The 15,575-nt window shown below is 42.8% G+C and overlaps 1 protein-coding gene across 1 annotated transcript; it reads right to left on the bottom strand.

The window, feature by feature from the left end:
* Nucleotides 1-11,769: 11,769 nt before the first annotated feature.
* On the bottom strand, nucleotides 11,770-14,865 carry LOC109208730 (geraniol 8-hydroxylase-like). Its single transcript, XM_019371883.1, has 3 exons — nucleotides 14,217-14,865; nucleotides 13,560-14,023; nucleotides 11,770-12,654 (listed from the first exon to the last, which is right to left on the bottom strand). Exons 1-3 carry the CDS (start codon nucleotides 14,626-14,628, stop codon nucleotides 12,049-12,051), a joined length of 1,482 nt encoding a protein of 493 aa, XP_019227428.1. The 5' UTR covers nucleotides 14,629-14,865; the 3' UTR covers nucleotides 11,770-12,048.
* Between the last annotated feature and the right edge of the window lie 710 nt (nucleotides 14,866-15,575).

Below are 15,575 nucleotides of genomic sequence, written 5' to 3'. Positions count from 1 at the left end.
GCGCCCGTGAAATACCCACGCTGCTCAAGTAAGGTCAACATCACATTGGTTATTTGAAAATTGCCCGCCCTGATTCGGGGAGGGACAATAGCACTTGCACAGCCTTGGTTCGCTAGCACCCGAGGAACCGCTCTTGGAGGTGACGGAGGGGGGTCTGGGACATTTTCATTAGCATTGGCCTGACGGCCTTGTCATGGTCCGGGAGGTACAAGAGGAACCTCGTCTTCTCCAATGTCATCTACCTCTCCCCCTCCCCTGGAAGCACGTTTCCAAGAGGGTCATTAGCATTTAAAGCCATTTGGTACCTGAAGTATTCACACACACAAATTAGTAACAAAGAAGGAAAGAAGAACAATACACAAACCTAACTAAGTAGATAGCCAAAACCGTTAGCTCCCCGGCAACGGCGCCAAAAAGTGAAAGCTTCCAATTCCGCACTACTAATAAGTAGCAAGAGAGGGTCACAATAGCTTTTACCCGATTTTGGGTCGGGATCGAATCCACAGAGAGCTAGAATTGGAGTCGAGTATCTATTTAGGTTGGAATTGTGTATTTGTTCCAAATATCACTTCTATTCATTTTTGGTTTTCTTTATGTTCTACCATGATCAAACTACAAATTATAATTGCAACTAAATTTAACTAAGAGTAAATTGCTACAAGTTGTATCTAATGGTTTAAAAGGCACTAGGGTAGTGACTTTCACCTAGGTGGCCAATTGATGGGTACTTGCTTCCCAGTTACGATTGACATGATTGGGGAATATGTTATGACCGTTGCTCGATACTACCCACTCTACACCACTCGATAGAAAGAGTGATTTTGTCCAATTGACTTTCTTAAGACCAATTGGGTATGCATATTTGTCCAAGAAACTAGGGTTCAAGTCGCGTATTACTCTCTCGAGGTTTAACCCTTTAATTGGGACTATCAAATCTCTTGAGTCCATCCCAATTCCTTGTTGAGTCAATTTTGGAGACTTAGGTTCTCTTTCTCAAGAAGAGCCCAAGTCCACTTAGCACAAACTAGTGCTTGCAACCACTAATTCATAAATTAAAACATAAAATTGACCCAAATAACAAACACCTATAGTCAATCTAACCTTAAATCACAACACCCATCAATTACCCACACTAGGGTTGAGCCACAACCCTAGCTAATGGGTCTAGCTACTCATACTTGAAGAGAAAATCAGAGAAATAGATGAAGAGAAAGACATATTAATTAATTACTAATGTAGATACAAAGATTCAACGATTAAAACTAAGTAAGAGTGCCCAAAATAGCTAAGAAAAGTCTTCTCACGAGCGCAACTACTGTATTACAACGTCTGATGCCCTAAAAATGGAAAAAGAATCTATTTATACTAAGCTGGAAAAACTGGACAAAATTGCCCCTGCGGGGTCAGAACGGACCAAACAAAATGGTGTGCGGCCGCACTAGGCTCTTGAACTTGAATTTTTGACTCTCTGAACCTAGGCTCCGCGGACCGCACAGAATGGACTACGGCCACGGAGGCTTTCAATACGGTCCGCGCAGAATGGACTGCGGACCGCACAGGCTTCATCTTCTGAATTTGGCATCTCTCTGAACTTTGGTTCTGCGGACCGCACAGAATGGTAGTGCGGTCGCGGTGCCTCAGTGAGGACCACACAAAACCTTCTGCGGCCGCACTGCCTTGATGCCTGAAAATCTAACTCTCCGAATCTCCCTAGTGCGGACCGCACAAAGTGTAGTGCGGTCGCACTAGGCCTGTTTCTCCTAAGTTTTGTCTTGTCTTTGGTACATGTGCAGGTTTCACTCATTTTGAGCCGATCTTTGACATCTTGTCACTTTGTTGATCAAACCTGCAATCAAGCACAACTTATGAGCCTTTTGGGACTATTTTGTATGAATATTTGATCAAAGCATAAGAAAGAAGGAGTATAAAATGCGTCAAAATCCCTAGTTATCAGACCCGAGGGTCGGGTTTTGGCAATTTCGGGATTTGTGCCCTTTATTGATCGTTTTTGCTTGGGCTTTGTTCCCTTAGCATATTTTGACATCCTCGTTCTGATTTTAGATAGATTCGACGCACGTGGAGGTCGATTCGAGCGGCAAAGGCGTCGCGAGCTAGAGAATTAGCCGATTCGAGGTGAGTAATGATTGTAAATGATGTCCTGAGGGTTTGAAACCCCGGATTGCACATCGTAGTGCTATGTTGAGGTGAGACACACGCTTGTTGACGAGCTTTTAGTCGTACACTATTGGGGATTGTGACTTGGTCCGTCCCGGTTGATGATTTTACCGCGTATTTGACTGAAACTTATTTACTATCATTATAATTTGGGTGAATGCCATATTTGGGCTTCGTGCCAACTATTTGAACCCTTCAAGGCTTTTTATTGATATTTCCTCACTGTTTGATTTACTACTTGAACTCAGTCATGTTATTTTCCAATGTTTTACTACTCAGCCATTTGGTTGGTCCCGACAGATCGATAGAGGATCAGGAGGTTTGTCGATGGTCTTACTTATCAGCTCTGTATTCTCATGACCAGGGAGAGGGTGACTGGTGCTACATTCGAGGAGGTTGTGGATATTGCCAGGGAGATTGAGTCTGTCCGTCGCCAGGAGCGAGAGGAGAGGGAGGCCAAGAGGCCTCGAGGATCTGGTAGCTACAGTGGTGCTCCTTCGAGGGGCCAGTTTCAGCACGGCAGAGGCCGATAGTTCCGTCATGGTCAGTCTGATCACTCAGGTTATCGTGGGGCGTCATTGGGTCATGGGTCCCAGAGTTCACACCAGGGCCATTCTTCACTTAGTGCCCTCCCAGCTCAAAGCTCATCCCGTGCTCCATCTACTCAAGGCACTTCTACGCCGAGTGCATCTGTTGGTCACTCCGGTGCGACGGGTTCCCATCAGTCCCCTTCTCCAGCACCTAGGAGTTGTTACGAGTGTAGCGAGATGGGCCACATGTGGAGGCAATGTCCCCACCGTGTTGCTAGTTCATCCTAGTAGAGGGCATTCATCAGCTTCAGCGCCAGTTGCTCCACCACCACCCGCCCAGCCAGCTAGGGGTGGGGATCAGTCAGCCAGGATCGCCCCAGAGGGGAGGTCGATCAGGGGGCGGTCAGGCTCATTTCTATGCTCTTCTAGCCAGACCCGATGCCAGGGAGAGGGTGACTGGTGCTACATTCGAGGAGGTTGTGGATATTGCCAGGGAGGTTGTGGATATTGCCAGGGAGATTGAGTCTGTCCATCGCCAGGAGCGAGAGGAGAGGGAGGCCAAGAGGCCTCGAGGATCTGGTAGCTACAGTGGTGCTCCTTCGAGGGGCCAGTTTCAGCACGGCAGAGGCCGACAGTTCCGTCATGGTCAGTCTGATCACTCAGGTTATCGTGGGGCGTCATCAGGTCATGGGTCCCAGAGTTCACACCAGGGACATTCTTCACTTAGTGCCCTCTCAGCTCAAAGCTCATCCCGTGCTCCATCTACTCAGGGCACTTCTACGCCGAGTGCATCTGTTGGTCACTCCGGTGTGACGAGTTCCCATCAGTCCCCTTCTCTAGCACCTAGGAGTTGTTACGAATGTGGCGAGATGGGCCACATGTGGAGGCAATATCCCCACCGTGTTGCTAGTTCATCCTAGTAAAGGGGTCAGTCATCAGCTTCAGCGCCAGTTGCTCCACCACCACCCGCCCAACCAGCTAGGGGTGGGGATCAGTCAGCCAGGATCGCCCCAGAGGGGGAGGTCGATCAGGGGGCGGTCAGGCTCATTTCTATGCTCTTCTAGGCAGACCCGATGCCATTGCTTCCGATGCTGTCATTACAGGTATTATTTCAATCTGCCATAGAGATGCCTCTATATTATTTGATCCTGGTTCCACCTATTCTTATGTGTCATCATACTTTGCTCGCTATTTGGGTACTCCTCGTGAGTTTTTTGCTTTAACTATTCATGTATCTACCCCGGTGTGCGATACTGTTGTTGTAGACCGTGTGTACCCGTTGTATGTGGTGACTATTGGGGGTCTGGAGACCCGGGTTGATCTTTTATTATTCAGTATGGTGGATTTTGATGTCATTCTGGGCATGGATTGGCTAACTCCATGTCACGCTATTCTGGATTGTCATGCCAAGACAGTCACATTGGCTATACCAAGTGTGCCACGGATCGAGTGGCGAGGTGTGACTGATTATGTTCCTAGCAGAGTGATCTCTTTCTTGATAGCCCATCGCATGGTTGGGAAGGGTTGTCTTTCGTATCTTGCCTTTGTGAGGGATGTTGGAACTGAGACTCCCAGTATGGATTCTGTCCCAATTGTGAGGGATTTCCCTGATGTATTTCCTACAGACCTGCCGGGCATGCCATCAAACAAGGATATTGATTTTGGTATTGACCTGGTGCCAGGCACTCAGCCCATTTCTATTTCGCCGTATCGTATGGCACCAGCGGAGTTGAAGGAGTTAAAGGAGCAGCTTCAGGAACTCCTTGATAAGGGGTTCATTCGGCCTAGTGTGTCACTTTTGGGTGCGCCGGTTCTGTTTGTGAAGAAAAAGGATGGCACTATGAGAATGTGCATTGATTATAGGCAATTGAACAAGGTGACAGTTAAGAACAAGTATCCTTTGCCTCGCATTGATGATTTATCCGACCAGCTTCAGGGAGCGAGGGTATTCTCCAAGATCGATCTCCGTTTGGGTTATCACCAGTTGAAGATCAGGGATTCAGATATTCTTAAGACGGCCTTCAGGACCAGATATGGTCACTATGAGTTCCTGGTTATGTCTTTTGGGCTGACTAATGCCCCAGTAACGTTCATGCATTTGATGAACAGCGTGTTCCGGCCTTATCTTGACTCATTTGTCATAGTTTTCATTGATGATATTCTGGTATATTCGCGTAGTCAGGAGGAGCACGCGGAGCATTTGAGGGTTGTGTTGCAGAGATTGAGGGAAGAGAAGCTTTATGTAAAGTTCTCCAAGTGCGAGTTTTGGCTCAGTTCAGTGGCATTCTTGGGGCACGTGGTGTCCAGTGAGGGTATTCAGGTTGATCCAAAGAAGATAGAGGTGGTTCAGAGTTGGCCCAGCTCGTCCTTAGCCACAGAGATCCGTAGTTTTCTTGGTTTGGCAGGCTATTATCGCCGGTTCGTTCAGGGATTCTCATCTATCGCATCGCCCTTGACCAAGTTGACTCAGAAGGGTGTTTCATTCGTATGGTCGGACGAGTGTGAGGAGAGCTTTCAGAAGCTCAAGACAGCCTTGACCACAACTCCAGTGTTGGTTTTGCCATCAGCTTCAGGTTCATATACCGTGTATTGTGATGCTTCGAGAGTAGGAAAATGGTTGTGTGTTGATGCAGGAGGGTAGAGTTATTGCTTATGCTTCTCGTCAGTTGAAGCCCCATGAGAAGAACTACCTCGTTCATGATTTGGAGTTGGCTGCCATAGTTCACGCGTTGAAGATTTGGAGGCATTACTTGTATGGCGTATCTTGTAAGGTATTCATTGATCATTGCAATCTTCAGCATTTGTTCAAGCAAAAGGATCTTAATTTGAGGCAGCGGAGATGGTTGGAGTTACTTAAGGATTATGACATCACTATATTGTACCATCCTGGGAAGGCCAATGTGGTGGCTGATGCTTTGAGCCGAAAGGCAGTGAGTACGTGGAGTTTGGCATATGCTCCAGTTGGGGAGAGACCTCTTGCGGTTGATGTTCAGGCGCCAATCAGTTCGTGAGGTTGGATATTTTAGAGCCCAGTTGGGTGTTGGTTTGTGTGGTTTCTCGGTCTTCCCTATATGAGCGCATCAGAGAGCGCCAGTATGATGATCCACATTTGCTCGTCCTTAGAGATAGAGTTCAGCATGATGATGCCAGAGATGTGACCATTGGAGATGATGGGGTATTGAGGATGTAGGGCCGGATTTGTGTGCCCAATGTGGATTGCCTTCGGGAGTTGATTCTGGAGGAGGCCCATAGCTCGCGGTATTCTATCCATCGAGGAGCCGCAAAGATGTATCAGGATCTTAGACAGCACTACTGGTGGCGGAGAATGAAGAAAGATATTGTGGGATTTGTAGCTCGGTGACTCAATTGTCAGCAGGTGAAATATGAGCATCAGAGACCGGGTGGCTTGCTTTAGCAGATGGTTATTCCTGAGTGGAAGTGGGAGAGGATCACTATAGATTTTGTAGTTGGACTCCCTCGGACATTGAAGAAGTTCGATGCTATTTGGGTGATTGTGGATAGGCTGACCAAGTCCGCGCACTTCATTCCTATCTGTACTACTTATTCTTCAGAGCGGCTGGCAGGGACATATATTCGGGAGATTGTTCGGTTGCATGGTGTCCCAGTGTCCATCATTTCAGATTGGGGCACTTAGTTTACTTCCCAATTTTGAAAGTCTGTTCAGCGAGAGTTGGGTACTCAGGTGCAGTTGAGCACAGCTTTTCACCCTCAGACGGACGGGCAGTCCCAGCGCACTATTCAGATATTGGAGGATATGTTACGCATTTATGTTATTGATTTCAGAGGGTCATGGGATCAGTTTCTACCGCTTGTAGAGTTTGCTTATAACAATAGCTACCAGTCGAGTATTCAGATGGCCCCATACGAGGCTTTGTATGGGAGGCGGTGTAGATCTCCAGTTGGCTGGTTCGAGCCCGGTGAGGCTAGGCTATTGGGGACAGATTTGTTTCAGGATGCCTTAGATAAGGTGAAGGTGATACAGGAAAGACTCCGTACAGCCAAGTCGAGGCAGAAGTGTTATGCTGACAAGAAGATTCGTGATATGTCTTACATGGTTGGTGAGAAGGTCCTGTTGAAGGTTTCGCCCACAAAGGGTGTTATGAGATTCGGAAAGAAAGGGAAGTTGAGTCCGCGGTTTATTGGGCTTTTTGAGGTACCTCGGAGGATTGGGGAGGTGGCTTATGAGCTTGCTTTGCCACCCAGCTTGTCGAGTGTGCATCCGGTTTTCCATGTTTCTATGCTCCGAAAGTATATTGGAGATCCGTCTCATGTTCTGGATTTCAGCATGGTTCAGTTAGAGGATGATTTGGCTTATGATGTGGAGCCAGCAGCGATTTTGGAGCGTCAGGTTCGGAAGTTGAGATCAAAGGATATAGCTTCAGTGATGGTGCAGTGGAGAGGTCAGCCCGTGGAGGAGGCTACCTGGGAGACCGAGCAGGAGATGCAGAGCAGATATCCTCACCTATTTGAGGCTTCAGTTTTGTTTTCTTGACTCGTTCGAGGATGAAAGTTTGTTAAGTTAGGGAGGATGTGACGACCCGGCCAGTCGTCTCATGAGTTACTGCTCTGTTTCCCCCATTTTTGCTCTTTATGCTTCGTTATCCGTGTTTTGGTGGTATCGGGTTGTTCGAATCGAGTCCGGAATGATTTTGGTAAGGTTTGAGACACTTAGTCTCTTTTAACAAGGTTTAAGTTGGAAAAGTCAACCGGATGTTGACTTATGTGTTAGAGGGCTCATATCTGAGTTTCGATGGTTCGGTTAGCTTCGGGAGGTGATTTGTGACTTAGGAGAGTTATTGGAATGGGTTTTGGAGGTCCGGAGTAGAATTAGGCTTGAATTGGCGAAGTTGATATTTTGGCAATTTTCGGTTGGTAGGTGAGATTTTGATCCGGGGGTCGGAATGGAATTCCGAGAGTTGCAGCAGCTTCGTTGTGTCATTTGGAATGTGTGTGCAAAATTTCAGGTCATTCGGACGTGGTTTGGTTGGGGTTTTGATCGAAAGTGTATTTCGGAAGTTTTTAGAAAACATAGGCTTGAATTCGATGTGAATTGGTGAATTTGGTGTTGTTTGAGGTATTCTGATGATTGGAACAAGTTTGAATGAGGTTTTAGGATGTNTGATGATTGGAGGAAGTTAGAATAAGGTATTGGGATATGTTTGTGCTTTTGGTTGAGGTCCCGGGGGGCCTCGGGGTGATTTCGGATGGCTAACGGATAAAATTGGATTGTGTTGTAGCTACTGAAGTTGCTGCTTCTGATATTTTCGCACCTGCGGTTTGGGGACCGCAGGTGCGGCGTCGCATATGCGATGGATTGGCCACAGATGCGAATTTGAGGGGAGATGTCAGGGACCGCAGATGCGATAGAGGGACCGCACCTGCGGAGTCGCAGATGCGGCGAGTGGACCGCAGATGCGGTTTTGGGTCCGTTAAGTGTTTTCCGCAGATGGGGAGGAATGACCGCAGATGCGGTACCGCAGAGGCAACTATTGTGCCGCAGATGCGAAAAGGACTGGGCAGTTGAATTAAAAGTGGTCATTCGCGAATTTTGGGTTATTTCACCATTTTTAACTTCGGCTTGAGAGCTTTTGGACGATTTGGAAGGAGGATTTCAAAGGAACTTCGTTAAGGTAAGGATTTTGGACCTAAAACACAATTCTATGGTAGTATTTCATGAATTTAGGGCTGTAATTAAAGGAATTAAAGGGCAAAAATGGAGGATTAGGGCTTGAGTTTAAGAGGTCTTTAAATGGGGATTTGAGGGGTCATTTGGACTCCGATTTTAGTATTTTTGATATGTTTGAACTCGTGGGGAGATAAGGAATCCGTTGATGTAAAAATTTCTGAATTTCGAGACATGGGCCCGAGGGTCGGGTTTTGGTAATTTCGGGATTTGTGCCCTTTATTGATTGTTTTCGCTTGGGCTTTGTTCCCTTAGCATATTTTGACGTCCTCGTTCTGATTTTAGATAGATTCGATGCGCGTGGAGGCCGATTCGAGGGGCAAAGGCATCGCGAGCTAGAGAATTAGCCGGTTCGAGGTGTGTAATGATTGTAAATGATTTCCTGAGGGTTTGAAACCCCGGATTGCACATCGTAGTGCTATGTTGAGGTGAGACACATGCCTGTTGACGAGCTTGGAGTCGTATACTATTGGGGATTGTGACTTGGTCTGTCCCGGTTGATGATTTTACCGCGTATTTGACTGAAACTTATTTGCTATCATTATGATTTGGGCTGAATGCCATATTTGGGCTTCATGCCAACTATTTGAACCCTTCGGGGCTTTTTATTGTTATTTCCTCACTGTTTGATTTACTACTTGAACTCAGTCATGTTATTTTCCACTGTTTTACTACTCAGCCATTTTTACTCAGTTTTGAGACTTAAATGATGTTTTGGGCTGAGAAACACTATTTTACTATTGCCCGAGGGGCTTGTGAGGATTTTTGACTGAGTAAGGCCGAGGGCCTAGGTTGTGAGGAAACACTGATACTGATTTGAGGCCGAGGGCCTGAGATATATACGCCACGAGGTGGCTTGATTGGTATGAGGCCGAGGGCCTAGATTTGATGCCACGAGATGGCTTGTTATTGCGCTTGGGCCGTAAGGGGCCCTTCCAGGAGTCTGCACACCCCCGGTGAGCGCGGGTACCCATTGTGTTGTGAGATTGAGCCCGAGGGGCTGGTATTGTTCAGAGATGTTGCCTGGGGGGCGGATTTGTTGATACTGTGCCCGAGGGGCGAGCTTCTATTTATTTACTGTACCTTAATTATCTGTCAGTTACCTGTTTATTGTTTGGAAAGGATTTTACTTGGCTTTTCACTGGTTTACTGTTTTTAACTGGCTTTACTGTTTTATTATAGAATGCCTTGTGCCTTACGTGTTATCTTACGTTCAGTCATTATTTACATTTGTTACTCACTGAGTTGGAGTGCTCACTTTACTCCCTTCACCCTGTGCGCAGATTCAGGCGTATCTGGTCTCGCTCCCGAGTGCTGATTCCTCTAGATTCAGGCGGGCTTTCGGAGATTACGAGGTAGTTGTTGACGTCCGCAGCCCCGTGTCTCTACTCCTTTATCGTCTCTATTTCCTTTCAGGCATTGTACTAGTTATGGATTTATCAGAATTCTATTAGGACTTTTAGATGTTCATGACTAGTGATACCCCGGTTAGGGCTGCGTTGGGTTATATTTCCGCACTTTGTTGATGTTATTCGTTACTTAATACTATTAAATTATGTTTTTGACTGTTTTATGTTGTTTAACTACTTAAAAAGGTAAATTGGATTTAGTTGGCTGGTCTTGTCTTCACGAGAGGCGCCATCACGACCGGGTTGGGATTTAGGGTCGTGACATGTATACCCCTACTTCAGACATACGGGCCTAGAGTAGCTAAAATTTATGTTTGTAGTTTGAACTTCAAAATTTTTTGCCTGAAGTGTGGCCTTAGCTTATCAAAGAAAAACTTCAGATATTTTTGCCAGAAATTTGGCCAGGCAAACTTCAGTTCATAGTGCAAGGTAAACGTCAGACTAATTAGCAAAACTCTCACGTCAATTCTGAACAAGGCCAAACCATTGGAAGCTTAATTAATATAACAAGTCTGAAGTTTGAACTTCAAAGTTTCTTGTCGGAAGTGTGGTTTTATCAAAGCAAACAACAAATATTTTTACTTAAAGTTTAGCCTGACTTGCAAAGGTAGTCGGAAAACTTTAGTCCATAGTGTAAACTTTAGACAAATTATCTGCAGTTCTTCAGTTTGTAGTGCAAATTTTTAGACAAAATCAACTTGTTATATTTGAACTTCAGATAATTTTTTCTGAAGTCTGACCTGATAGTTTCAAACTTCAGACGAAGTTTAACTTGGTAATGTGTGAAGTTTGGCCCTGCAGTCCCAAACTTTAGACTCGTATCTTTGAAGACGTTCAATAATTGAGTCCCGGATGCTTCGTCGAGTTTTACGCGGACAATGTTCATTCATGTTTCCAACAAGGAGTGCAGGTCCAAGAATTTCAGTAAAATAATTTTGAATTAACAAACCCAAATGCAGTAGCAAAATATTCAAACTGTTTGAACTCGAGACTCAAACAGTTTTAATCAATGTTGGTATACATTCATTCAACTTAATATTCAAATACCCTGATGATTTCAAGGTTAGATCTTCAACATATCAATTACTGATTTGAATTTTCAAGTTCCTTTAATGGTGATTTTAACTCAAAACTCATACCCTAGTGCTAAATCACTGTGTACTTTATCCAATTAGTAATACTTACACAGTGTCTCATGTGTTTGAGAGAGAAAAGAAGAAGAAGAGGAAAAGAAGAGGAGGAAGAAAGGAGCACATAGGTTGCATGAGGAAGAAGGGGAGACAACGATTGATCTGAAATTGTTAAAATTGGGGTATAAGTTGAAGAATTTTAAAAATATGTGTTTAGGTTAAATGGGGGCGACCAAATAGGATGCCCGTGCAATTTGTATTATTTTAAATAAGCCCATCTTTTTTGTAAGCCTGTTAAAATAAGGACACTTCTTTCTATTGATATCTTTAAATTTCTTATTTTTACCTATAAAATTTTTTTTTTATAGCCACAATTCTTAAAATCGCAAGCCCTATTTTTTAATAAAATATTTTTGTGCCTAATTAAATAATGTGACATAAACTGAAACGGATGAAATATAATGTTAAATCACTATTGAACTCATTTATCGGGAAATTGATGGCGACATCTCACCAGAAGGATTGAATATGGAGGATAGCAACTAATATATCATTTTACTTGATATATGTTGTTTATCTCATCCTCTTTAAAATAGAACAATCCAGGCTTATAAAAATTGCCTACAAAATATATGTAAAAAAAAAAACAATTAGAAGGTTTTTGTTAATGTGCACATCTTTGCAAGTTCGTCTTCGAAATTCTTGTTACAACTCCTCCTTTCTCAAAATGATAAGGTTCAATTGACTCCTCGATGCTAAATTGTATGTTCCAAGGTTTAAGCATGTCTTTTAATAAGACTAGTTCAATGATGCCAAGCAAATGAATATATCATTATTAGTTCCTCCTGTAGATATTTAGATAATATAACTTACATCCCGTAGAGGCTAAAGAAAAATAGACATTATTGTCTTATTTCAAGCATACACAAGGATAGATTCTACAAATACAATGACATGTACGTAGACTTTTGACAGTGCGTGAGCGTTCATCCATAACGCTTTTAGCCCGATTTATTAATATATTTTTAACATTCACAAAGAAATGATAGATGTTGTACTACTCTTATCTACCAAATTAAAATCTAAGTATATCACTATAGCTAGAGTGGGACTGGAGTAGCTAGCAGAGGTATGGCTTTTCCCAAGGTAATACCAAATTTTTCCTCCATGTCCAAATCTGTAGGTTCAACTCCGCCCTGTAGCTTCCAATTAAACGTATTTAACAGTGAACCTAGTGCTACCGGAACCATCCTGATAGCCAAAGGCAATCCAGGGCAAATTCTTCGACCAGCACCAAATGGTATGAGCTCAAAATCCCGACCTCGAACATCTATTTCTGATTCCCAAAACCTCTCTGGCTTAAAGACCAACGGATTTTCCCATAGACCAGAGTCGCGCCCAATTGCCCACACATTCACTAGAACTTGCGAGTCTTTTGGGACAATATAGCCACAAAGCTCAACATCTTCCTCCACTTTGCGCGGAATTAAGAAAGGAAGCGCCGGATGTATTCGTAAGGTTTCTTTCACGATGCATCGCAAGTAAGGAAGCTGTGCAACATCAGCTTCATCTACTAGTTTGCCTCTGCCAATCACACGTGCAAGTTCTTCTTGGGCTTTCTCCAAAGTATGTGGTTTCATAAGTAGTTCTGCCATTGCCCACTCCAACGTATTTGATGTTGTATCGGTCCCTGCTACAAACAAGTCCTGCAAAACTTAATATTGTAAGATCCCATGACATAATTGCCATAATCTAGCTGGTAAAACGTCACCACTTCGTCAAAAAAAAAAAAAAAAAAAATCTAGCTGGTAAAACGTTCCATCACATACTGTTGTCAATTGGACATACTGAAACGCTGACACAGCAAAGAAAGGGACCAATAAATGTTGATAATGCGTGGCATTATTGCATAAGCCCTTACACAAGCTACTTACGGAACATACAACTATGGAAAAGCTACACAGTGTTACACTAAATATTTGTCATGTCTAAGATCATCATAGTTTTTTGTTCTCCGGATTCTTCCAAAATGTTAACGTGTGCATACTAAAAGACAACATTAGAAATGTACTAATAAAAGTAAGCATACCAAAAGAAAGAGAGAGTCGAGAGACTTTGTAGTCTGCAGAGAGCTTTTGTTGAAGAAATTTTTATAGAACTTGACTTTTATATTATAATATTTACTTAAGAAATAACTTTTGGTTAATAAATTAATTTTAAGATTAGTTGTTTATTTCAACACAATTTTTTAAATTTTATGAGTTATTTTATTAGAAATTTTTTTAGATCGAAAACAAATCAAATTGCCCACATATGGTTTTAGTTTTGGCGAATAAAATAGGCAGAACATTGAACCCGTCATGAGCAAAACAACACTTTAAGCACCAACACTTTAAACACCTTGAATTGTTGTACTGCCTCACTCCATTGTGTTAAAGGTATTCAAAATATAACTGTATAAAATAAGCGAAAGGTGTGCGCTTGACCATCCTCGGCATAGAATGGCTGCGCACTGCCGACTATACTTTGCACGGAGAAGAACAATTAAATAGTAAAAGAAATGAACAGATAATTATGGATTGAGGAAAATCGGAGTAGATAATAAACTAACCAGACACATATGCTCTATGTGATTCCTGTCAAGCTCTTCTGGGCTAATGTTGAGAAGTGCATCTAAAACATCAACATTTGCATTGTTTCTCAGTTTCCTTTCCTTTAGCCGCTCATCAATCAAACCACTCATAAGGTCAAGAACCTTATTAAAATGACCGGTCATGCGCCGCCTTATACCTTGTGGATCAATTTTCTCAAGAAAAGGGAAATAGTCCACCAAATTGGGTTTACCAGCCTCGACCATAATGCCCCACACCAAGTCCTTAAATTCCTTAGCAGAATCAGAAAATGGGTCAGTCAAATCTTTAGAGAAAATGGTGTTTGACAGCAAATTCAGGGAAGTTGTAAAAGCTGCTCTGCCAATATCCACTGTTTCACCATTTTTGGCACTCTTGTGACAAAGATCAACTAGCTCCTGGATCTTTTTAGTTCGGAGATGCTGATTAGCATCAAGCTTATTACCTGACAAGAGAAGTGACAAAATCAATCCAGTTTCTAGTCAGTCGCTCAATTTGCAAAAATTCAAATAGATTGAGTTATAACTCGTTTATTGGTTTGATCTAATGTGTTAAACTCGAAATGCCCAACAAACTATTGCATCAAAATTAATCAAAAAAGGGTAATCGAAGGGGTCAAAATGCAATCGTCTAGTTACCTGAGAAGATGTTAGAGTTCATAATCTTGCGAAGTGTTCTCCAGCGAGTGTTGACAGGTAGAAAAACAGCAGAGAAATCAGAGTGATTTCGGGCACGTAGTGCGTCTGCGACAGACCTATTGGCAAAGGCTAAATCTCGCTTTTGCATGACTTCTCTAGCCAGCGCTGACGAGGAAATGACCACTGTGTTTACTTGGCCTAGTTTGAGATTCATAATTGGACCATGAATTTTTGAGAGTTTAGCAAGTGATATGTGGGGTTTGTCACCAAGCAAGTGAAGATTTCCAATAATAGGCAAAGGGAATGGACCTGGTGCAAGTCTCTTCTTGTTTTTGCTTCTCCCAAGTGATATCACTCCATACACAAAAATCCATATGGACAACAATCCTAGCAAAATGGTCACGTCCTCCATTTTTCTTTTCTTCCTGTAATTTTAATTTGGGCTGCTTAATCTTGGTCTATAATTGAGCCTAGTGAGGTTTTATAGGCAATGAAGTCATAGGAGTGGGCAAGATTTTCAATTTTTTAATCTTCATCAATTCAAGAAGAAAGGTTAAACAATTGGTGTGAATTAAATTATCTGCACACGTCGACATGCCACCAAATTTTGTGCATTGCAGCTGTGTTTTTCATTTGGAGTCTAGCTTTCATTTAATAGCCTTGCATAGTTGCATGTGTTTGTCGATTGTCTTTAGCTTGGCAGTATACAAGTACGATGAGAGGTTCAGCTTAATCAATGTTCAGAAAAAATATATGTGGGCTCAACAAATTGCATAAGAAATGTATGGTAGTTTCAAAACAATTACTACTACTATATAATGATATCTCAGTTGCTTAAAGCAGAGGAGCATTCTACTGTGACATAGTATTAAAAATTAATCCATATGTGAGACACCTGTTACTCAAAATTGAGAAGCAACCAAGCGCAACTAAAAATTAACCTAGAGCAAATGCCACGTTTATCATCACGAGATATATACCAGTGTTTTAAAAGGCGTGGGCGTAAGACGAGGCGTTTTACATATGCCTCAGCGGGGGCGTAAGCCCTATGGATATTTTATTTTTAATATTTTATAAAATAATATAATTACAGTAAATATTTATAAACATGTAAAATTGCATAAAATTGAAGAAAACTATAAATAGGTGAAAAATATATACAGATGTGCTCCATCCCCACAAAAAACTTGTCAAAATAATCTATTATACGCTACTTACAAGCACAAGTAACTAAGAATAAAGTTTTCTACACGGAGGAACAAAAAGGATGACTAACCTGCAATATGAACTTTGAACTTGCTGCTATGTGATAATAGGCTAGATTCATGTAGTTTGGCGACTATTTATGCCCCAACTTGA

The sequence above is a fragment of the Nicotiana attenuata genome, unplaced genomic scaffold (assembly GCF_001879085.1).
Source record: "Nicotiana attenuata strain UT unplaced genomic scaffold, NIATTr2, whole genome shotgun sequence".
NCBI lineage: Eukaryota > Viridiplantae > Streptophyta > Magnoliopsida > Solanales > Solanaceae > Nicotiana > Nicotiana attenuata.
Note: the sequence above shows the minus strand (reverse complement) of the source record. Positions and strands in the feature narration are given on the sequence as shown.

What these genes read in the sequence shown, in the direction of transcription:
- LOC109208730 (XM_019371883.1), bottom strand. Translation starts at nt 14,628, where the DNA reads ATGGAGGACGTGACCATTTTGCTAGGATTGTTGTCCATATGGATTTTT. An exon ending in GAACTCTAACATCTTCTCAG is followed by an intron (nt 14,024 to 14,216) that starts GTAACTAGACGA and finishes TTCTCTTGTCAG; the next exon opens with GTAATAAGCTTGATGCTAAT. An exon ending in ACATAGAGCATATGTGTCTG is followed by an intron (nt 12,655 to 13,559) that starts GTTAGTTTATTA and finishes TAAGTTTTGCAG; the next exon opens with GACTTGTTTGTAGCAGGGAC.